Genomic DNA, 23,569 nt, shown 5'->3' on the forward strand with positions numbered 1-23,569 from the left:
TTTGGCAAGTGCTTGTTTATTTACATCCTCACTATGCTACACATGTATGTCTGTAGTTTTGATCTCTCTAGCTGAACAATGGAACAAGATGAGAAAGCAAACATATACAGACTGTGAGAGAGAGAAAAAATACATAGTGGATCATTAAAACTTACTAGATATTTTCCCTTACAGAAGCACTGGAGGGCAGCATGATCCACGCTACGACTATAAGCAAGAGAGATGGTAACGTTGAACCCTTGACCACATGATGGTCAGGTAAAGCACAGTTGGTGGCTTAGAGAATTAGAGAAGAGGTTACTTTACACATGAGAACAGAAAACCTTGTTCAGTCACTAACACAGCAACACAGATGTTATACTTCAGGTTTATAATGTTCAAAATGGCTGACTATACATGTAGTACCCACAAGAATCGAAGGGAGGTGCTGTTGTTGCCCAACAGGCTCTGTAAAAATCATTGGTGTGCTTCTCTTATCCATATTAAATTGCAAAGTCTTTTTAAAAGACAAAACAAAAAATAATATATGACCTAAAATGGCACCGGCTGTACATGTTGGTACTGTATGTAGAGGCTGTGACCCAGACACAGAGGGTCACTAACTAAAGAAACTCGGTGCTCTTCTGATCAAGTCCCAAGCAGTCAGAAGGTTTCTCATGTCCTTGTATGAAAGTATAAAAATGTTTCCATGCAGCATGCATAGGTCTGAAAAAACACTCTGAGAGACAACACACAGGTCACCAGAGCTCCTTTTTCCTCACGAGAAGATGCGTGAGGATCACAGGCAAACTGCAAGAACACAAACCATCCTTCAGCCGACAGTAAAGAAGCAGCAGAGGGTTCACGATCAAAACCCAGAGTCAATGAGAAGTCATGTGACATTTATTCCCGAGTTCATATTTCATTTCTCGACTTTTTTGTTTAGGTGACGTATAATTAGCATGGAAAACGTTCAGAGCGCTCAGTTGTGATCCATGATTTAGTGCAAAGAATATGAGTCAAAGTAATTTTTAAAAGCACTGTTTTCACAGCTATGGAGAAATGAGAATTTAAAATGTGTATTTTCTAAAAATGTATCCTTCATCTTTGAAAAAGTCCTTCATTTAGTCACTTCATCTACTTTTTTAAAAAGTAAATTACACCTTTGGTAAAACATTAAACAACACTAATGCTATAAAATCCCTAGACATTAGTGAGATACACAAATGCCCATAGTGTGTTATTTTAAACAACACTATTGAAATGGATAAAAAATAATGCAGGATTCAAAGGAACTTCTCCAAGAACATGGTAATGCCAGGTGCACAAAAAAATGTGTTTTGGTGAAGCATAAAGAAATGTCTGTGAAAAGACGAGATTTTACAGAATATTCACTTTTATCTAGCTGACTGATGATCTTTCTAGTCTGACGTTACTCAGATCCCAAAAACTAACAATAAATGGTGCTAATATACACTTACGGTGTGCTATAGTACTACTAAAAAAATCATGACCCTAACCTTTAAGTTCATACTAAAATCTCAGTTAGCTAGACAGTGATTCATCTTTTCTGACTGGTTAAAATTTTGGTGACTGGGACACCGTGAGCCCAGATTGTAGTGTACACTGGAAGCTTAGCTTAAAGGTGTACCATTAACGTCCAGTGCTCATAAACGGCAGCTGAGATTGTATTCTTATTTGAAATGGAGGCTTGGACCCAGACACGGTATTTGATAAGCCATGACTTAACAAGCGGATTATATTTCAGCATGCTGGTATGGCCCATTTTCTTTGTATATGTGAAAACTTCTCAAAAACTGTGAACTAATGACTATGTCAGCACTGTCCTACAAAGGCAAAATGCAGCAACTACACAGAATTCAATAAAAAAAAAAAAGTGTGAAAATTGATCAAAACGTTAAAAAAACCTCAAACACTTGAGTGTGGGTGTAGTTACTGTTTTGTCTTTATATGTCAGAATAGCTTTTAAATACTTGATTAAAACCTCTTTCAATCTTCAATCAATGTTTATGTACACTATTTACTTAAAAACGCAGCTAAATGTCATTATTGTGGCAGGGACAGACAGCAGAGAGTGACATACCCTGTAAGCCACCAGCTCAGTTAATACTGAATGATTCTCCTTTTTAAGCTGCCTCCCTCAAAGTACTTCATAAATACACTTCTGAATAAAAGTGTTAATAATGGAGACGATTATTGTAGCTCCACTGATTCCCAACACTGACAGACATACAAAATGACCTTTTTGATCAATACCCAAGAACAAAACTGGTACAAGTGTGGACTAAATTAGACACATCATCAATACCTGAGTCCAAACACACGTTCATCACAGGGAAAATGTGTGTGAATGCCAGGAATTGATGACTGACAGGAAGAAAGGCTGAATCACAACTGAATCAACGTTGGATCCACAGTCTAGGAGACAGCCTCTCTGAGCCGGCTCTGAAGTCATCAAGTTCAAAATGCTGGTGGATGTGATTGGTATTCAAAACCAGAAATCCAAATAGTGCATTGTGAGATGATTTCATCCAGGAATGGCTGAATTGGTTGAAATGCACATACTATACAATGGGGCTGCAGGAGTAACAGGGTGTGATTGGTCCATTATGGTGGATTGTAGGTCACAGTGACAACAATGATAACTGGACACGCACACAAACCCCCATACACTGCGTAAAAGAATGCAGGGACCTCCATGAGGAGGCAGTGTTGTCACAAATGAGCCATGTTTTCTGAATGTGGTCGGTGTGAGTTCTAGGTGTTCCTCAAGGCCAAGGCCTGCTCCAGCTCCTGCCTCCTCTGCTGAATCTTTAGAAAGTGGAAAGACAAAGAGCCAATCAGTTTTTGTCCAGTGCAGTGAGGACACTGAGGAGGTTCACACTATGTTTTGCTATTCTTACCTTGCAGTAGAAGTAACGGCTAACAGCCTCCTGAGACCAAGGCTGATGATAAAACTCTGCTCTCCTCTCTTCCTCTGGGTTCCCGACAACATCTGTCATCAGCTACAAACGATCAAAATGTGTTACCAGTTAGAAATGCAGGACAACATCAGGACAAACATGATGCAGGACATTAAGTCTTTAATATCTGCAGAGAAACAAATCACATAAATTAAGGTTTTAAAGCAGCACTATGTAACTTTTTCTGTGTTCAAAATTTGCAAAATGTATATAATGAGCGAGTACATCATCTCAATTCATCTTCCAAACCGCGTTTTTGTCTTATTCCGAATCACTACGGTACACTTATAATAAGTACTTATATTTGGACTATTGTAGCCTGGTCGGGTCGTCACCGCTGCGGAGTAACACATACCTGCGTGAATCGCCATAGACATAAACTTAGAGAAGTAGCTCCGGTTGGAATGTTCTTCCGCGGGATGTGTGCAGTTCTGTTTATTAACCGCTAGAGCGCCAAAAGTTACATAGTGCTGCTTTAAAGGAAGTCTCTTATGCTCTTTATCAAAAATAGAGTAAAATACTGAGAAATATGATTATAAATATTACAATATACAATTAAAATAACTATTTGAATTGTTTTCGGTTTTAATACATTTTAAAATGCTATTTATTCCTGTGATGCAACGCTGAATTTTCAGTCTCTTATGCTCACCAAGGCTGCATCTATTTGATAAAAAATAAAAACCTAGTAATATTATTACAATTTAAAAGAACTCCTTACCATTGAAATATATTTTAATTCATTAATTGATTATTTTGTTCATTAATTTTAATTTATTCCTGTGATAGCAAAGCTGAAGTTTACTCCAGTCCTTCAGAAATCATGGTACTCAAGAAATATTTCTTATTATTACCAATGTTGAAAACAGTTGTGCTGCCTAATATTTTTGTGTAAACCATGATACCATTTTTTCAGGATTCTGTAATGTAATTGTTAAAAATGTTTTGTAATATGTAAGTCTTTATTCTCACTTTTAATTAATGTGTTGCATCCTTGCTAAATAAAAGTATTAATTTCTTTTAAAAAAATAAAATCTTGAGCCCAAAATGAATGACCTTTACCCACGATTTTGAATGGCAGTGTATGAGAGCTGTTGAAGTTTCAGATTTTACTAGTGGAAACTACTGAATATGAAGCAAATACCTTGTTGAAACTTCTATAAATTTGGTTCAAAGTGTGTAATAACTGTATCATTAACAGCAGCAACAGAACAGAATAGCAAACTTAATTTCCAAACAGGTTTACCAAACACTCCTATGCCCCTTCTGACCCGTTCCAAACATGTAGTCCCGCCCTAAACTCATGCCATTGGTTGAGCCAGAAGTTGACATATCGGACCACTCAAACAATCCGAGCAATGTTTTGAAACAGAGCAATGTTGTGTTTACACTTTTTGGGACTTCAGCCTACAGCTGGCTTATATATATATCTGTCTCAGCACATTAAACTGAAATATGAGAAAGTACTGTAACAGAAAAACACACTTCATTTTCAAAAATATACATTATATAAATGTCAAGAGTCATGTGTAGAAGAATGATCGTTGTTGCAGACCTTCAGATCTCTGCTCTGGGATTTGAGCCAGTCCTGGATGTAGCCTTTGGGATCTCTGGAGAAGCTGAGCATGAAATCTCTCTGGATCTTCAGCTGATTGATGGACTCAATAGTCTCGTGGATCTGCAGAGCATTTAGAACCAAACTGAACAATCAAGGGTGTATTCACAGACATGATGGCACTGCAGAAGTTGTTCAATCCTGATTATTATCCTGCTGTCAGCTTAACTGTAATAATACGAGTCGAAATCAGAGACCCTATAATTCAGAACAAAATGTCTAGAAGTTCAATCATCTGCTCCGCTGTGCCCACACTGATGTGGGAGACGTGCTCTAACCTTGTTGTCCAGAGAGGCAATCTCTTGCTGATTGGCTGTGGAGAGCAAGAAGCTGCTCATTTGTGCTTTAAGAGGATCTTCCACCTCTACATCAATGTCATAGCACGCCGTCTTTTTCTGATCATTAGCGTCGACGCTGCACAAAAATAACCTCAATGAGAATTCATGTTATATAGAGAAGACAAAGCACAAGGCACAATCAACAACTGAACCAAAATACTCCTGTTTTGGATTATATACATATCGACACAGAGATGTGATGAGCTTGAATTAAAATAATACTGTTCAAGAGTTTGGGATCATGTTTTTGCGAAGAAGTCTCTTATGCTCTCAAAGGCTGCATTTATTTGATCAAAAATATAGTAAAAGAAAAATATATTGTGAAATGTTATTCATATTTATAACTGTTTTCTATTTGAATATATTTTATTTCATTTATTCATGTTATGATAAAGCTTAATTTTCAGCAGCCATTACTCCTGTTTTAAGTGTCATTCTAATATGATATTGTGCTAATTTTTTCAGGATTCTTTGATGAGTAGAAAGTTCAAAATAACTGTTATAGTAATAGATTTAATAGAAATATTTTGCAAGATTATTAAGATCTTTACCGTTTTGATCAATATAATGTGTCCTTGCTGAATAAAAATTACTGACCCTAAACATTTGACCAGCAGTGTATAAGATGAAGAACACTACAGTATCTGCAATAAATATGACACATTTGACCACATAATCAGACATCCAAACCTAATGATGTGATTGATGACAATAGGGTCGGGGGGGAGCAAAAGGCTGGTGAGGCGCTGTGGAATTTCAGAGAACTTCAGACGTGGACCGTCAAAGATCTGTGAGAGGAGAAACAAAAAAAGCTCTTGATTAAAATACAGTATCCTGGCTTTAGATAATAATTCCACCATGTGTTGCTATGAACTATGAACAGAAGTGTTATTTTAAATATCAAATACATTATAGGGGTTTAAGTGAGGCTGATTCATTCATTAATTACAGATTGTGATGAATGTTAATCAATGATTCCAATCAAGTGTACCTGTTGGAAGTACTTGTCACAGTTGATGTACTCCTTGTCATGTGAGTCCTGCAGTTTGTTGGTTTTGACATACTGCCAGAGGGCCTGGATGATACTGGAGCGAGTCTGTGTGTGTATTCCCAGCAGACGAGCCAGACGCGGATCCAGTTTAAACTGAGGCGGCTGTACTCAGAACACAAAGCTCTCAGATAAATAATGCTTTTCAGTGTGTTCCATCTTCATTTCAGAGTACTGACCCATGCCTACATTTAATTAACTATTAATAATTTAATACATTAATACGTTTCATTAACTTCTAAACTAACAAAGTAGGCACAGCAGAAGAATATTTATCTATTTTGACTGTCACAAAGTAAAGCATCACAAAATGATTAATAAGTAGACCTGCTACTCAGAGTTCGGTTCTAATATACTCATATACGTGATAGTCACCCATTACTTCAATGAAATGCAAGGCTTCAAGGTCTGACAGAAATGAATAATCAAAAAGAAAATCACACAAGACCAAGAAAAAATGCTTTCAAATTTGACATGGTGAAATTATACAATCGCATTTTGCACCATGTTGCAGTTCTTCGAACAGTAAACATACAAGTAAACATTACTGGATGCATTTTGTTGCCTTCACCTGGTAATCCAGCATTAACAGCAGGGTGCAGTGCACGTTCACATCTCCAGGCCTCTTCACCTGGAAACCGTCTGTCTCCTGAGTGGTTGGAGTACGATGCCACTGCAGAAAAAAAAAAAATCAGCACGCTTGCACACACTTAAAAAGAAAAGAAACACAGTTACTGCCGTGCAATAAATGCAGTTAAAATATAAGATATTTATTGTGGTTCTGGTTCTTGGTTTTAAGAATTTATGGTATGAAAAAAATTGTTTCACTGTTATTTAGAGTGATAAGCAGGAAATCAAACACCAACCTCAACCAAATGGTTATCAGGGCCGTAAAGGTCTTTGTCAAGCTCAATCACCAGACTCTTGAAGAATGAGGAGAACTTCCTCTTCATCTTTCCCGGCTGTGCAAGAAAGCATGAATACTGTTTTCAGAGCGTGCCACTGAGCAAACCATCCAGTTTCAAGGATGAAGACATTGTTGGAAAACAAGAACTTTACACCACATCATAAACTTTCCTGGTAGACTTTCCATAGAAGAGAAGGGGCTAAATGTTCATTTCAAATGTGGCATACTGGTGGATGATTTGCTGAGCAGGACAACATTTCATTCAGCACAGAGGCGGCATGAGCCTTTCAAGCCATCATCAATAAGTACTAGTTTCATTTCTTTGGGCATGGAAAAGCATGCCTCAAGTGTATTAGCTAAACGGGTCTTGGTTAGAGAGTATGAAAAAAATTGTTTCACTGTTATTTAGAGTGATAAGCAGGAAATCAAACACCAACCTCAACCAAATGGTTATCAGGGCCGTAAAGGTCTTTGTCAAGCTCAATCACCAGACTCTTGAAGAATGAGGAGAACTTCCTCTTCATCTTTCCCGGCTGTGCAAGAAAGCATGAATACTGTTTTCAGAGCGTGCCACTGAGCAAACCATCCAGTTTCAAGGATGAAGACATTGTTGGAAAACAAGAACTTTACACCACATCATAAACTTTCCTGGTAGACTTTCCATAGAAGAGAAGGGGCTAAATGTTCATTTCAAATGTGGCATACTGGTGGATGATTTGCTGAGCAGGACAACATTTCATTCAGCACAGAGGCGGCATGAGCCTTTCAAGCCATCATCAATAAGTACTAGTTTCATTTCTTTGGGCATGGAAAAGCATGCCTCAAGTGTATTAGCTAAACGGGTCTTGGTTAGAGATTGACCCATGAGGCTGGATTTATGCTGCACTGCGTAAACTCTTAAGAATTTCGTCCCAATGATGCTTCAGCTGCAATCACATGAATCAAACTGATCAAATTAGCAGGTATTTCAGATCACAAAGTAAAAAAACAAAACAAAACAAAACGTTTTTGCATGTTTAGCCATGCTCCAGTGCCTTTGTGGCTCGAGATGAAGGGAACATGCTTGAGCGAAAACAAACATGCAATGAGCCTCAGCTTTAACTTCTATTTAATCATATTGATGGAAAACACTAAACAGATTTAAGATCGAAGTCAAATATAAAATATAATTATGCGATAACGAATTACAGATAGCAGGCAAGTAATCTTAACCTTCATTTTAAAGAGGAAACATTTTATGGTAACTTCGGGTTATTTGTTACTAATGTAATTCCTGTAGGTGGAGTCTGCTGCATATAAACAGCACTTCATGAATAGTTATATCACATCCCTTCCTGGTATATCACAGTGACACCATGCAAAAGGAACAGGGTGGAAAGGTAAATGATTCTTTCAAAATGGGAAGGTTTGAATGATTCTTTCGACTGAGAAGGTAAATGATTCTTTCAAACCAGTGTAACGCATGTATAATATTCATGTTTTATGCTTATGCACTTCAATAATATAATGATCGCTGCCTATTTTGAACATTTATTCTGGGTGATGTACACTTGCCTGCTAGACTGCCATTAAGTGCATTCTTTTTAGGCTGAATTTTCCTTTTGAAAATAAAAGCATGCCACAAAGGCATTCGACAGAGTTACAGATGTAACTAACCGAGCATATTCCTTTAAGATACGCATTGTTGGTTAAAAGGGTGCATGGCACTCTACTATCAAAAGAGTAGAGTAAGGAAAAACAGTCCAAGTCAAGGGACCCACAGAACTTTCTGGCATGTTTGGATGGAGGCTGGGAAGTGATCTCACTGGTAAGTGAGGCACATGTCTGTGGTCAAGACGCGGAGCCTGGGAGAGTAAATTTAACCTCACTAATTCAAAATGCACATAGCTGCCATTCACAAGGTATGATGTCAGAAACAAAAAGCGCATGATCAAACATTGCAGACAGTTATTTGTGATACAAAAGTCGTACTTTTTCCACAATAAAAGCAGCAAAACGAGCACCAGCACGTCTGGGTTTCAAAGTAAAGGATTTAAAATATCTGTGTTGTGCAATTATTGATTTAAGTACAACTGACTCACATCATCCAGCAGTTTGCCCTCCACACGTAGCTCCCAGCATGCAATGCTTCCTTCAGAGTCCTCTGCATCAGGCTTGGCAGGGTTAAACGTGTTGGAGATGTAGAGACGCAGTTTTCGCTTTTGCTTCAAATAGGAAAAAATTTGTTAATCTGAATATTTATCTTTATTCAATCCTCAAGATGATATTAGTATGGAAGCCCGTTTCCACCACTGAATAAAAAAAACCAAGGTAATTGCGACTTTTTATCTCAGAATTGCGAGTTATAAAGTCAGAATCGGGAGATATAAAGTCGCAATTCTGAGTTTTTTTCTCTCGCAATTGCGAGTTCATATCTCGCAATTATGACTTTTTTTCTCAGAATTGTGAGTTATAAAGTCAGAATTGCGAGATAAAAAGTCGCAATTACCTTGTTTTATTTTTTATTTAGTGGCGGAAACGGGTTTCCATATATTAGTCCTGTATGCTCACAAAAACACAGAGGCATTATGTTGTAAAAATGCTTTTAAGCAGATAAGTGGTAAAATATGAGAAGCTAAACACTCAGAATAATGGCACCAGCCTCATTTTATGCTCATTTAAGTTGTTTGGTGTCAAATGGTTCAATAAGAGACGACTAGACTGCAGGTGAAAATGCTTGTTCCAAGGTTCCTTATGCCTGCTTGAAATTGTCTGATATAGGTTAACAAAAGTACATGTGCAAACGCATATATACTTTTAAAATTGGTTTAATAAAACAGTCTGTTCAGGAAATTAAATGAAAAAGAATATATGGACTATGAGGATGAGAAATACCTTCATGGGTCTCTTAAGTGCCTCTTGGATGTCCACCCGTTTGCGCATTATGGTCTGGTCTAATTTGCGCTCGAATGCCAACAGATCCATATACGCCTGTGACTCCGGAACAAGCTCACGAATCTGAAAAAGGGTGGAGCACTGGTAAGGAAATCCAAACTATCCTAGTTATTTCCCTTGTTCTGTGTACGATAGTCTGAGTGTTTCGTCAATGACTAATGCGTCTGGCGTCTCCACTGGAGTTGTATCTATCTATAAGGCCTGATAACACACACATAATGCTGCTTATCTTATCTAACACAACCAACTCATAGTGACACAGTGACTATAAAAAACTAAGAACAGAACCATTCATATACAATGTTTAAACCCTATTAAATTATAAAAAATTGATTGACAGCAACAGCCATCACCATGTCTCAGCCATCATCATGTCTTATATTTTAGATTATATATTGTAATATTAGAATATCTCAGAATATAATATACAATTGGAAGCTGACATTAACTAGAACAGATATTATGTAGAAAAAAATCTAGATACTTTACAATATACAATAAATTTTTTAAAATGACCTGCTGTCAGTGCAGACAATATCTGCATTGTCTGGTTGAGGTGACAATTACTGAAGGCAAAAGCCCTCCAAAACATTTCTGTCTACCGTACCGTACATGCACACCCGTGCATCTTCATCCGTGCACATTTGCACACACAAAAAAAACCAGCTAAACCAATGAAAGCAATGAAAAGGCTCAGATCTCTTACTCACCCTTTGTGGAAGGATCTTATCAGCCATCTTCCTCCTCTTGGCACTGCAGAAAGAGGGAGAAAGGGGAAATGGAGAGGAAAGGCAGAAAAAAAACCCAAGATGTTACTATGGAGACTGACAGTGGAGCACCCGGGACATCTGCTAAAATTCTGGGGCTGGTCCAGGATGCGGGAAAGACGGTGTGGGAGTGTGTGTGCGCGCGTCGCCGGCCCAGATGGTGCTGGCAACCATTGGCACAGAGGACGTTACTAGAATCAACCTGAATCGTTACTGTTCAAACTTCACAAGGTGAAGCTTAGAAAGCAGCAGTGATTCATAGGACCTGCTCATGATGTGCAGACAGGTGTGTCAACACGGCAATGTATATCTGTGCTCATATATGAATGCTCTTCTATTTCTTTGAGTACAGCAAGTAACATTGTTTTGGTGTTCTTTTCCTTGTGCTTTTTTTAAAAAAAATTTTACCCGTTTCACATAAGATATGCACAAAAGCACTAGTCAAGAGAGCTGCATGTAGCATTACCTCTGAAAGCAAATAATCATTGGTGCTATAAACTAGACTGAAAAGAGTGCTGGACATTTGTTTGGCATGTTTTCATTCCCCCTCATAGAAAAGAGATTTGTACACTCAAAAGCAGGATCCATACAGGTGACCATCTCCAAAACAAACACCTGAGAAGATTGGGAAAACAACGTCCAAATACTATTTTTGTTATTCCACGATGAACATCTGGGTAGAACTAGTTAGTTTATGTGTGGTCTCAAGTCAGTATGTTTTAAAATAAAATAAAAAATAAATAAAATAAAAAATCTGCACACTTCACCAGCTTAATATATTTATACAACCAACTAAAATGCACAAATCAGTCAGACTGACTTATTAATACATGTTTAGTTATTTGTGAAAACAGTCAACACTTTACATTGAAGTGTCAAACAAGCTCTCATATACTGCCATCATGCCATGCAACAGGACATGCAAGCGCATCCATGCTAAAACCAGGAACATATTTAATAAAGTCACTTTAACCTTAATACACTGAACAAAATTATAAACGCAACACTTTTGTTTTTGCCCCCATTTTTCATGAGCTGAACTGTGTATAATTTTGTTCAGTGTATATTAACAATTATAATACCTTTGATTTTATAATGTCTTTGACTCAAATGTCATGTTAGGTCTCATGACATGACAAACATGATGACTGACATCAGCTGATCTGTAACTTAATCAATTAAATCATTGCTCTATAAAGGAATAATCTTTGATAATAACCATCAAACATCAATCAGAGGTGAAGTGGGGTAATCCTTATTAGGGATATGTCTTTGGAGGCAAGATGTGCCAGGGTAAAGGGGTCAAGGCTTGGGACAAGGGTGGGATCAAAATGTGTGAATCCATCATGCAGCAGAATAAACTCCTACTTTGATCCGAGTGTGGGATCTGATTGGGCCTTTCTCATGTCCATCTGTCTCCCTGGCATCTCATTTGGTCCAGGAAATCCAACAGGCTTCCTGATGGCATTCGAAGGGTCCTTCATTAGAGGGTACTGAGTGTGTTTGTATGTGTTGCAAGAGCATGTGTTTGTATGCAAGTTTAGAATTGCTGAATATGTTGGGGACACATTACAAAAAGCTGAATACACAAAACAGACAGCATGGGAGTTGTACAAGAAACAGCAGAAGCAGAGGGAAAGGATCTGATATGCCATGTGTGGTTATTACACACACACACACACACACAACCAGTGCATTGATTAGTCTGATGTGAGACAGGAGGGCTCTAGACAATGCAAGATAATGTTACACTAATGTGTCAGACAAGGTCGACGGACAGAATGAGCAAGTATGTGAATCAATGAAGCTGATTCAGTGAGGACACAATAGAGAGAGAGAGAAAGAGACAGAGATCCAGAAAAAAATGTAGAAACAAGTTTTATATACAATATCTCTTAGTGCGTGGCCCCTTTCTGTCACAACAGCACAGTCAGATGATTGGCCAGCACACTGAAGACTCCACAGATCAGATTAACTGCAACTAAACAACAGCTACTCCGCAAACTGAGACACATGTCACAGAGATTTGTGATACAAGACCAAAGAGTGACCCCATTTAAAACATTTGGGAATTTTCAGAGATTTACAAGAAAGGAACTTGGGTCATATCTGATCAAAACCATAAAAAAAACAGCCAACACATGGCACCAAGAACAAACAGTGCAAATTAAATTAGAAGAAATAAACATCTTAAGAAGAAGGATGCTAAAAAGTGATAAAAAATAACACAATGTCCTAAACACATTAAAAGTAGCAAGTAATTTTTTTTCTTCACACTGAAAGTGAACCTGCTCTGTGACATGATACAATCACAGACAAATCAGAAGATATGTTGATGTCTAATGTACATCTACATTATGTGGAGCAGAATTTTGGACCAATAAGATTTCACTGTGGGCGGGGCTACCCAGCACTCCACCATTAAAATCTGCAAGTTAAATCGTGACAATTGTGAATACTGTTTCCGGTTTGTAGCCTCTACTCCATTTTAAGGTTAAAATTTATGAGCTCTATTTATTGATAGCACACCTTTAAACTAAGCTTTTAAAAACTTATGGTGTACACTACAGTCTCTGGGCTCACGGTATCCCAGACAGCAATATTTCAACAATTCAGAAAAGATGAATTACTGTCAGGCTAACGAGATTTCAGTATGGAGACAAAGGTTAGGAACATGATTTTTCAGTAGTACTACAGCACACTGTAAGTGTATATTAGCACCGTTTGTTTTGAGATCTGAAGGAGCGTTTGGACCTAGAAACTGTGACATGTGACATAAACGAATAGAAATCAAGTAAAAGACAAGGTGTCCTGATGTTTGTTGTGGTTGGTTAGGAGTAGGACAAAAAATTGAAAGACACGGAAGAGATATTTTGATTATTTTGCACCTGGCTAGGGGACCGTGTAAGACTAGAAAAAAACTCATGAAATCTACATCAATACAGCCATATTAACCATTTTATTGTTACCAGCTGTTTGGCATATTTTTGCAATTGCAAATTCTTTTGCTTCCCATTAAGATGCATGTAATCAAATCTTATGTCAAACAGGATCAGGCCATTCTATTCTTGTCAGAGGAAGAACCACGTCTTTCCAGCCAGCCATCAAAGCAACAGAGATAATTTACATGCTCATCAATCAAAACTCATTCAGCTCTGACTGTATTGAACACTTCAGTTCCACTGTTTCTATATTATAGATTATAGGATTCAGTGTTGGGTTTAACTAGTTACTAAGTAATTAGTTACTGTACTTTACTTTTCCCTTGAAAAGGTAAAGTAAGGGATTACTCTTACTTTTTCTGTAATTTAATTACAGTTAGTTCTTATGTAATTGAACTTAATACTGTGTATAGACTGTAGAACATTTATATACAATACGGCAAAAGTTAATAATTAGTTAATAGTGAGAATTGGACCCTAATCTAAGGTGTGACCAGAATAATTTATGTAGTTACTTGAAAGAATTAAAAGAACCGTTTCACGTCTGTCCTTGTATCATTAACTTGTCGAGGTTGATATAGGATTTATAAAGTAATTGGTAATAAGTAATTAAATACTTTTTGGAAAGACTAATTTGTACAGTAATCTAATTACACTGTTGAAAATGTAATTAGTAACTAGTAATTAATTACTTTTTTAGAGTAACTTACCCAACACTGATAGGAATACAGTAAACATGTCCTTTGCAGGCCCCAGCGGTTCATACAAGAGTGTTGTCTAGTATGGAAGAGCTTTTTTCCATGCTATCCTTGACCCAGGTTAACGGAATAGTTTACTATAAAGTTATCTTTTTTTTCACTCTTTGTGACTTTCTTTCTTCTGTGGAACATCAAAAGACAAGATTCTGAGAAATGCCTCAGTGTTTTTGTCCATACAATGAAAATCAATGGCCACAACCTTCAAAATATCTTCTATTGTGTTCCACAGAAGAAAATCAGTCATACAGGTCTGGAACAACATTAGTAAATGACGACAGAACATTTTGATGAACTATACCTTAAAGTAACCTTTCACATCTGAAATGTTAAAAAGTGGTTAGCGCTAGATTTTTGCTGCAAAGCAGGGTTACTACCGCCAAGATAATCCAGAATGATTTTAACACTATTAATGGGTTAATGATTTTTTTTTCTTATAATCCTTTATTCATATGAGGGATAAAGGAACATGGGTAGAAAAAATGGGAAACCTGTCAGTCCATTTATCTTTTGAGAATACGTTCTGTATCATTGCTTCAATGGGAGTTAACAATTTCAAAAGTCTACAACCTACATTAAGTGACATCCTCCAGGTCCTTGTTATTAAATTTTCTCTATACATTTTTATGTGGGTTCCTGATCATTAGCATGTGTCACATTATACTCACTTCCTGTTTCGATTCTGTACAGACTGCTGCTGTTGAATCTGCTGCTGTGAAGGAGCGGGCCGTTTACGACTGGCTTCCATGGCTTGATTGGTGAGTCCGGGCCGGACAGCAGGGCTTCCTCCAAATGGTGGTCCTGGAGGCCCCATTGGAGCCCCCTGATGAGGCATTCGTGCTCCTGATGGCATACCGGGCCGCTGAAAAAAGGTGACAACAAAAAGATAGACATAAGAAACTGACTTGGAGAACATTTACATTAGGGATGTTCATTTCGGTTATTTTTCCTAACCGACAACCGACGCTCGTTAACCGATTGTTAACCGACAAGATTATTTTAAATTAGAATTGAATTAAATTAGAAAGGATAAGTGTCTGTGACACGTTAAAAAATACTAACATTTGTTTTCAGGGGATAAAAGGAGCAAACAACAGAACAAGAGGATTCACATGGTCATATCATATCACATCACGCACCTGCAGCGAACAAGTAGCCAAGTATGCAGAGTTTCAGTTAATTTTTGTGCTGCGTGAAAGGAAACCAGATGACAGAAAGCGGCATCCTATTTTTCTTTAGGCTTATTTTACAAAAGCACAAAGATTTGTTTTTATTGTGAATGTACACAAATAAAGGCAAACCTTTTACAATTCCGATTATCTTTAGGACTAAAAGGAGTAGTTGCTTCCACTGTTAGAAGGAAAAAACACAAGTGATTGCGCTGGAGCCGCGTGCGCGCACACACAGTTAAGCTTTGCTACCTTGACAATGCAGCCTGTTCATTATCATAATAAAATACAGTCAGTCAAACATATGGAAAAAAAACTATGTAGTAAAATCTGTGCCGTTAAGTGTTATCACCATACCGCCGTGATGATACAAAACATTTTGTTTTACGTGGATATTGGAACGCGAGTGAAGCCTAGGCTATATAATAAATAATAATTTGCCATTCAAATACATCGCGAATACGAAAACATTTGATTTTGTGTGGAATGAGAGACCCAACGTTGGTTTCAGTTTCGTTTTAGCCTAAATGAATTCGTTTTGGCTTGTCGTTTATATATATAGCTTCTTATATTTTTAATTCTTGTTCTTTTTTAAATACTGTTAATTGAAAGGATTTGTTATGGAGTGGGGGGAACTAAAATAGCCTAGCTATGTTTACAGTGTTTATTATAATGTTTGTAAACATTTCGCGTCGCATTAGGCCTATTTCTGAATGAAACAATAAAATGTGACTTATACGTGACTTATGTTTTTTCCCCCTAAAAAATTTTTTTTTTATACGCGTAGCGTATTTTAACCATGCAGCAAACCTTTTTAAATATTTTGATAAATTACTGAAAAAATAAATGATTAAATGACTTTTTAAACCGTTTAACTGATTGTATTAATCGGTCAAAATTCTTACGGTCGGTTAACCGGTTAAAATGAACATCCCTAATTTACATGATTAACATGTACTCTGAAACAAGAGATTACGGATATACAGTGAATCGGTATAATGATGCTTTTTAAACATACACATAAATAACAATCAGTTATAAATAGTTTACTTAAAAATAATTCAAAATGGAAATAAAAAAGTTTGAAAAATGAAAAGAATATGTGCACATTTGTGTTTAGGTTAAGGTGAAGATGTAAATATCCGCCACTGTTAGACCTACAGTAACTTACTAGTACAACAGCAGCTGATGTTTTCCTTAACAGCAGCAGCAACTCAAGTGCAATCTATTCAACACTTGTGACACCACACACAAAAGGTCACACATACAACAGTTCAGGACAGTGAAAAAATGACTTTGAAAGAGTAAACTCGAGTCACACTCATGTGCATAAATCTCCTGAGAACAGATGGTGAGTGTTTCAACTTTGTTTGATACAAACTCATGCTATTTAACTTTTAGATGCAATTTAATTGCATTAGTTAGGTTGCTACTCTAATTACATCAGAATAAGCAATGGTTTTACTTATGGAAAAATAGCAAAATTTTATTGACATTACAGGAATTGTTCACTATTGAACTAGTCAATAAATAATGCAGACAAACTAATAAAAAAAATGGTGTTGTCAATATGTTGGTAGAGTAACAAATATTCCACAGAATTTAACATCAAGTACAGAGATACACCACATATTAAAGATATACTAGAGATGTAGCTGCTTTGAAACATGACAAAAAAAATACTTCTTTCCAGAAAAAACTTATTTTCCTGGCTACTAATACAACTGGGAAGGCATCAAATAATGGTTATTATCACGGTGTAAAAATCAGGGGGGCTATTATTACAGATATTTTTTTCTTGGTATTAAAGTCGCAGCCTAAGCTATCTGCTGAAGTAATTGATAATATATTATAGTGACATAATATAGCCTCCAATATATGGCTGCCAAGACAAATGAAGATGTTATTGAGAATGACAGACCTGATGGGTGCATAGGGAGTGAAGGAGTGAGACAATACAACTGATGGATGAAAGATAAAGTTTGCTATGATACTACACAACATGAAGATAAGATGGACAGCAGGACAGGAATAGGTTAATGACTGCAGTAGACAGGGTTTTCTTTAGAAAGAAAGCAAGCAGAGGGTTAGGATCATGGTGCTGGCAGTGAAATTGGACAGGCAATTTGAGAGCATGTCAAAGGTACGGCTTGGAGTGACAGAGCAAACACACAAATACACAGACAGACAGTGGTCAAAAGAACAGGTAAGGGAAACTCCAATCAGACAAAAATAGACAAATGTACTGCAAGAAGTGTACACTCCATGTCTTTCTAAAGTCATAATGAGAGGACAATGAGTTCAATGAGAATAACTGAAGTCATATCAAACAACAAAGACATGCTGAGGGAACAGATGAAAGAGAAAAGTCAGGCAGATATATAGTGAGAACGCAGGACACAACTGGATCAAATCAGGTGTAAAAATGCACTGAAGCATCACAAAGCATAAATTCAATTCAACGCATTGATTACAGAATTTATGAATTGACTGTAATTATAGCCTTATTCCATGCATTACGACTTCATTTCTCATTTAAAACACAGTTCTGGACCTGTTTTCAGTTGCACCTCTGCAAGAGATGTGTCTTCAGTGTATATCTGAAAATGCGTATGAATCATTCATACCACAATAATCAAATCAAATTCACTGACATTCATTATAATCATCATCAAAGGAGGTTGTTCTCTTTTTAGTTGACCGTGAGAAACATTTTCTTCAAATTCGGATTCATAGTCTCAAAAGTAACATTTTTACCAATTTGTAAAAAGAATTTACTGAAAATCACAAATATGTTTATGAATATCTCCAGTTATTCTGTAAAGCTTGTCTGGGGATGGTGCTTAGTGAAGGGTCATTACACCAGCATTACTGTATATGCCTGAAAGATCATTTCTGAGGGCTGGCTCACAACAAAATAACCAATTTTTCCAGTCCATTGTGCTACATTTTCATTGTTTTTCTATGTAAATGTACACTAGACAGATGTGTTTTTTAGTTGCACTCAAGTCTTTTGTGGCATCTCGCACATGACACAACGTTCTAAAAAAAATGCAGTGCTTAAGCTGAAATGAGTCCAACTTTTAAAAAACACGTCTTGAGACTCCCCTGACCGCATCTTGTGTTTTCCAAAGCAAAAATGCATTCTGTGTACAAAGTCGCCAAAGAACCACTAGAGAAGATCTGAATCTGTCAAGCTCCGTTTCTAATGGTGTGAACTAACCATTTGACATAGTTATGTTAAACAAGATTACTTTCACCTTGTGGCTGCGGTGTGAGAAACCTCACCTATGCACTTCGGTTAAACAGGAAGGGCTCACACTGAACTGCTGCAGATGTGGAACAAATGTGTGAGAGTAACAACTAACTGCTGATTTTGGGTGGTTTTGTGTTTAATTTATACAAAGGAAGTGACTGTGATGTACCCATTAATGATGTAGCTCACGTGGGCTTGAGCTGTGTTATGTCTGCAGGTCAGGAGATTGATGAAGTGAACTCTAGACTGTTGTGAAATAAGAGCAGGCTTTGCAGAGAGCATTGAGTTGCAGGCTAATGAAAGACAATGACTTACAATGAGATATTTAGCATTTGATAAGGCCACACACTTGCAGGTGTAACATTTCTGTTATTCCCTGGATGCTGCAGATAAACACTTTCTCTGTCTCTCAGTCTGATGTGCTGCCAGATGCTTTTAACGGTCTTTGTCTGCTGTTGAGCTGTCTTACCGTTACATTAACACAGGAAAAACTGAGCAGCAGGAAAAATTATCATGTTTGATAGCTAGAGAGGAATAAAAGAGCCTTTCATCAGATTCCTCTTGTTTTCGGAGTAGCGGGTTCGCGCATGAAGCCATGAACAAAAACCGGAACATTTCAGTAGTCCTGAAATGGACCACTTAAAATAGTTTAAACAATTACTGTCCTTTGCTGTCTCTCTCTGTGTGGCTGCTTTGTTCACAAACCACTTTGAATATAAATTTGGATGCAGGTAGGAAGGAAAACATTTTATTTGGAATAATTTCCAGCAGTCACACCATGTGGATTTGCACTTCAGAGAGAGTGGCAGTGTTTGTGCTGTCAATCAGCTTTGACTGATGAGCACTTCTACTCGATTCCTGCAGGTAACTTTTTGCTCAAGAACACGCTCGTCCCTCTGGAGTTTCTTTGCTTGCTGTTAATATGACAACTGCACAGACATCTGATTGGACGGATGGCATTATTTGACTCCTGTGCTTTCCATGAGTTCCTGAAAATGTTTACATAGCAACGAATAATCAGACTGACAATTTTCAAGTAAACATCTCAGTCCATCCAATTGAGCTGGTTTTAAATGAAATTTTGTTTTGATTGAAAGGGGCAGTGCAGATCTCCAATAATAGTACAATTTTAGTTGCGTAAACCCTTGAATCCAACTACTTACGTGGGTTTATTTACATCTCGCCTATGTCTTATAAACTTATCTTTGTCTTAGAAACTGTTAAATATGCAAGTCTGATTGCAAAGTTTAGGATTAATATGAACATAACTTTCAGAATCTAAAATCAGATTAATTCAGAACATACACAGGACAAATGGAAGGTACATTGGATGGTTTTAAAATCATATTGCAATGTTTCACAATATGATTTGTTCTTTGAAGCAACAAACAAAATAGGGTAAAAGTCGTAGTGATTGGACCTATTTTGTTTTGTTGTTTTCAAAGTGTATTACAGTACAACTGATACGTAATGTGTAAAAATGCTGTTACTCCTCTTCTCACTGTATTTTACCATAGTAGTAAGTTTGCTATGTTTAAAGTGAACTGGAATGAGAGTTTCCGCTCCTAGAGTGAAACGACCTTTAGGTCATCTTTATTTATCCACACAGTTACACAGTAAGACTGAGTCTGTCATTAACCAAGACTGTGTGTTTTATTTTGTGCCTGACAGAGGAGGAGCAAATAAAACAGATTACCAGTAATGTGTATTAGAGAAACATTGAAACTGTTTGACACCTAATCGGAACTCAACATTGAGCCTAAACTAAACGCCAGGAAGTGGAGATCAAAAAAAAAAAAAAGGACCGAAACAGAATATGCATAAAACTAACAACAAGGCATTGTCGACAAGTCGACAACAAACTTTGAGTACTAATTTCACTCATACTAGCAGATGTTTAAACTGTTACTTAATTGCAAACCTTGATGTGTACGGACTGTTCCTTGCCTTGGGAACAAGGCTGAACCACCACATTCTTGCAGTTCAAACATACAATGTCATAACGAAGAATATACATTATAACTTTCATATGGCAGGCTTCAGACTGAGTGCAGCAGAGAAGCAGTAAGGTGAACAATAGCAAAGGTCAGGCTGGGGTAATTCAGACAATACATGAGTCCAGAAAGAAACACAGAAGATGCAGAGGAGAACAACACAGGCATAGGAGAGGACATAAAAGGAGATGAAGCCAAAATAAGGAGCGGGAAACATTTGCCCAGGAACAATCAGTGCTTCGTCAAGGTTAATTAGTCTGCAGAGGCAACACCATCATTTTCTTCATTCATCATCCAGACTCAGCATTTATGTGTTATGTGAAGTTAAAGCAGCTTAATGCAGAACTGAGGCAAATAGTGAACAAAAGGTTGTTTATGAAGCAAACCAAGACCATTACTGAAAGTGGAAAGTCTTCAGTTACAAAAGAAAAAATAACACAAGCACATACTAGAATTAATTAACCAAGGAACTTATTATACACCATCATTCAAAAGTCTGCAAGGTTTTTGTTTTGGATAGAAGTCTCTCGTGCTCACCAACGGTGCATTTATTTGCTCAAATAATACAGTAAAAACAATCATATTGAGAAAATGTAATTGAACTGTTTACCGTTTTAATATATTTAAATTTGTTATATAAGATGGCAAAGCTGAATTTTCAGCATCATTACTCCAGTCTTCAGTGTCACATGATCCTTCAGAAATCATTCTAATACACTGTGGATAATATTATTATCCATGTTTTTGTGGTGATACATTTATAGTATTCCTTGCTGAATAGAAAATAAAAAAGAACAGCATTTATTTTACATAATCTTTTATAAATGTCTTTACAATCATTTTTTGTCAACTGAAAGCATCCTTTATGAATTAAAGTTTTCATTTATTAAAAAAATCTTCTTGAGCCTAAACTTAAATGAAAATGTATCTGAATAATCTCTATATCTAAATAATATACTAAAAAACATGAATACTCAAAAGTAAAAGAAACAGACACAAACACAGACACCAACTAATGAAGCTCTTCAGAAATATCATAGTCTGCCATACATGTAATAATAGTAAAAATAATAATTATTAACATAGAAACTTTTAAAAACCCAATGTTGCTTTACAGAAACAATCATATCAAGAATAAAATCACAGCACACAAGAAACACACGAAAGCAATAACTAATAGACAACAAAAAGCAACAAAGAGTGAAAATGCAGTTTTGTGCTTAAGCTCACTTTTTACTTCAGTTTGATTTGCTCTGGCTAGACAAAGCCCTGCTAATCATAAATAAAAGATTACACCGCTACTGTGCTGTATGTACACAAAGGTTTAGACAATAAGTGGATCTTTACAGCCTCTTCTGCATCAAACCTTGAATAGTGTCACATGGGAAACAGCAGTCCGTGTTACAGTGCTATTAGTAGTAATAATTACTACTCGCTACTAGTGCATCCTTTGGCGCTAAGACTAGCTTGAATTCTTAATGAATGACATGACAACAGACACGCTAATCTACACAGTAGATGTTATCCGAAGCACTTGATGTGTTCTTGGAGTTGTAATAGCAGTGTGTTGAGTCACAGAGCGGCTTGTGTTTTGAATGAAAGCGCCCGTCACCTTAGGCACGCTGCCAAACGCATGCAGCCTCCAGTGACCAAAGTGGCTACCTTTGGCCTTTCTTTCACGTTCGCCGATCCGTCTCGCTCTTTTTTTTTTTACATGCTCATCTCCCTCATTCGCCTCTTCTCCCCACCCCGTCTCCGCTTCAAAAAGAAGAGCGGCGAGGAGCCGGGATCCAGAGGAGTGAAAATAACCTTCACATGGACACCGTTCACCGATATCAGTTAAACGCACGGGCTCTGTCTGTAGCTGAGCTCAAACACACACACAAACACACACACACACATGCGCCGAGAGGGTACGTACCACTCCATGGACGAGAAACTCAAATAGTTTGCTCTTGGTGGCTTTGCGAGCTCCTCCAGCGGTCTCCTCCGAAGCCATTTCCCTCTGGTCTCCCTCCACTCTGGTTTTCCCTCTCTTTTGTCTTTCCGTCTCCCTCACCTCTCTTGCTTTTCACCCTTCGCTCACCTCCTCAACCCCCCTCCGAGGCTCCCTGCTCCACTTCCCTTACTTTCTGCTTTCTCTCTCTCCGTCTCGGAGTGTGCTGCCCTGTGGAGTCTCTCGCTCTCTCTGTCTCTCACGCTTGCGTTTGGTTGAGCTGCCTTTCAGGAGCCCGGCTGCGAGAGAACGTGGGGGGTTGAGAGTTGGGGGTCTTTCAGGGGGGTTCCTGCTGGCCCACCATGACTGTCCCCCCTCCCCCTTTTACAAACACACTGACTGAAAAGCACACACGCTCACAGGCTGCTGCAGCTGTTGCATTCCATTGGTAGATAAGGGAATGCTCGCTGACTGGTCGCTCGCAGCCCTGCTGCGGTGTAGTTAGTCTCGCCGCTAACCAGACCCCTCCTCCTCTGCCTTCACTACTGCTTTCTCTCCTGTCCTTTGCTGCAGTCAAACCCAGCAATGCTTGGAATACGCTGCTCATTCTCAAAAAAAAAAAATGGAGGGAGGTTTCTTAAAGCAGCAGCAGTGAGGAAAAGCTGCCCAGTTTTAGATTGAGGTGGAAATAAAACAGGCTCAGAGAGCACTGAAGGCCTATTTTTTTTTACTCTACCGGTCATCTTGAGCTTTTTAATTTACTGTCTGTCGCAATTAAAATACTAATACCTTCAATAATTTCATGATCTTCCTTTTCTGTCGGATACATTTTGCTGTATTAATGGATTATGCTGTTAAAAATATGTGCCGTTAAAAATGATTCACCATCAGTGATAATGAACAATTAAAATAACTCCAGGATCTTCCCATTGTGCAAAAAAAGCG

General features: G+C 37.6%; 1 protein-coding gene across 1 annotated transcript; it reads right to left on the reverse strand.

Annotated features, from left to right (window-relative positions):
• On the reverse strand, nt 1-23,041 carry smarcd3b (SWI/SNF related BAF chromatin remodeling complex subunit D3b). Its single transcript, XM_016533334.1, has 13 exons — nt 22,610-23,041; nt 14,938-15,131; nt 10,516-10,558; nt 9,746-9,868; nt 8,953-9,075; nt 7,309-7,404; nt 6,536-6,637; nt 5,908-6,069; nt 5,607-5,704; nt 4,857-4,992; nt 4,519-4,641; nt 2,904-3,005; nt 1-2,811 (listed from the first exon to the last, which is right to left on the reverse strand). Exons 1-13 carry the CDS (start codon nt 22,685-22,687, stop codon nt 2,758-2,760), a joined length of 1,434 nt encoding a protein of 477 aa, XP_016388820.1. The 5' UTR covers nt 22,688-23,041; the 3' UTR covers nt 1-2,757.
• Between the last annotated feature and the right edge of the window lie 528 nt (nt 23,042-23,569).

Source organism: Sinocyclocheilus rhinocerous, unplaced genomic scaffold, assembly GCF_001515625.1.
Source record: "Sinocyclocheilus rhinocerous isolate Xijiao unplaced genomic scaffold, SAMN03320098_v1.1 scaffold245, whole genome shotgun sequence".
NCBI lineage: Eukaryota > Metazoa > Chordata > Actinopteri > Cypriniformes > Cyprinidae > Sinocyclocheilus > Sinocyclocheilus rhinocerous.

Coding starts and splice junctions, on each gene's coding strand:
- smarcd3b (XM_016533334.1), bottom strand. CDS start 22,687: ATGGCTTCGGAGGAGACCGCTGGAGGAGCTCGCAAAGCCACCAAGAGC. Junction 15,132..22,609: donor AGTTTCTCGTCCATGGAGTG/GTACGTACCCTC, acceptor ACCTTTTTTCAG/CGGCCCGGTATGCCATCAGG. Junction 4,642..4,856: donor TTGCCTCTCTGGACAACAAG/GTTAGAGCACGT, acceptor AATGCTCTGCAG/ATCCACGAGACTATTGAGTC.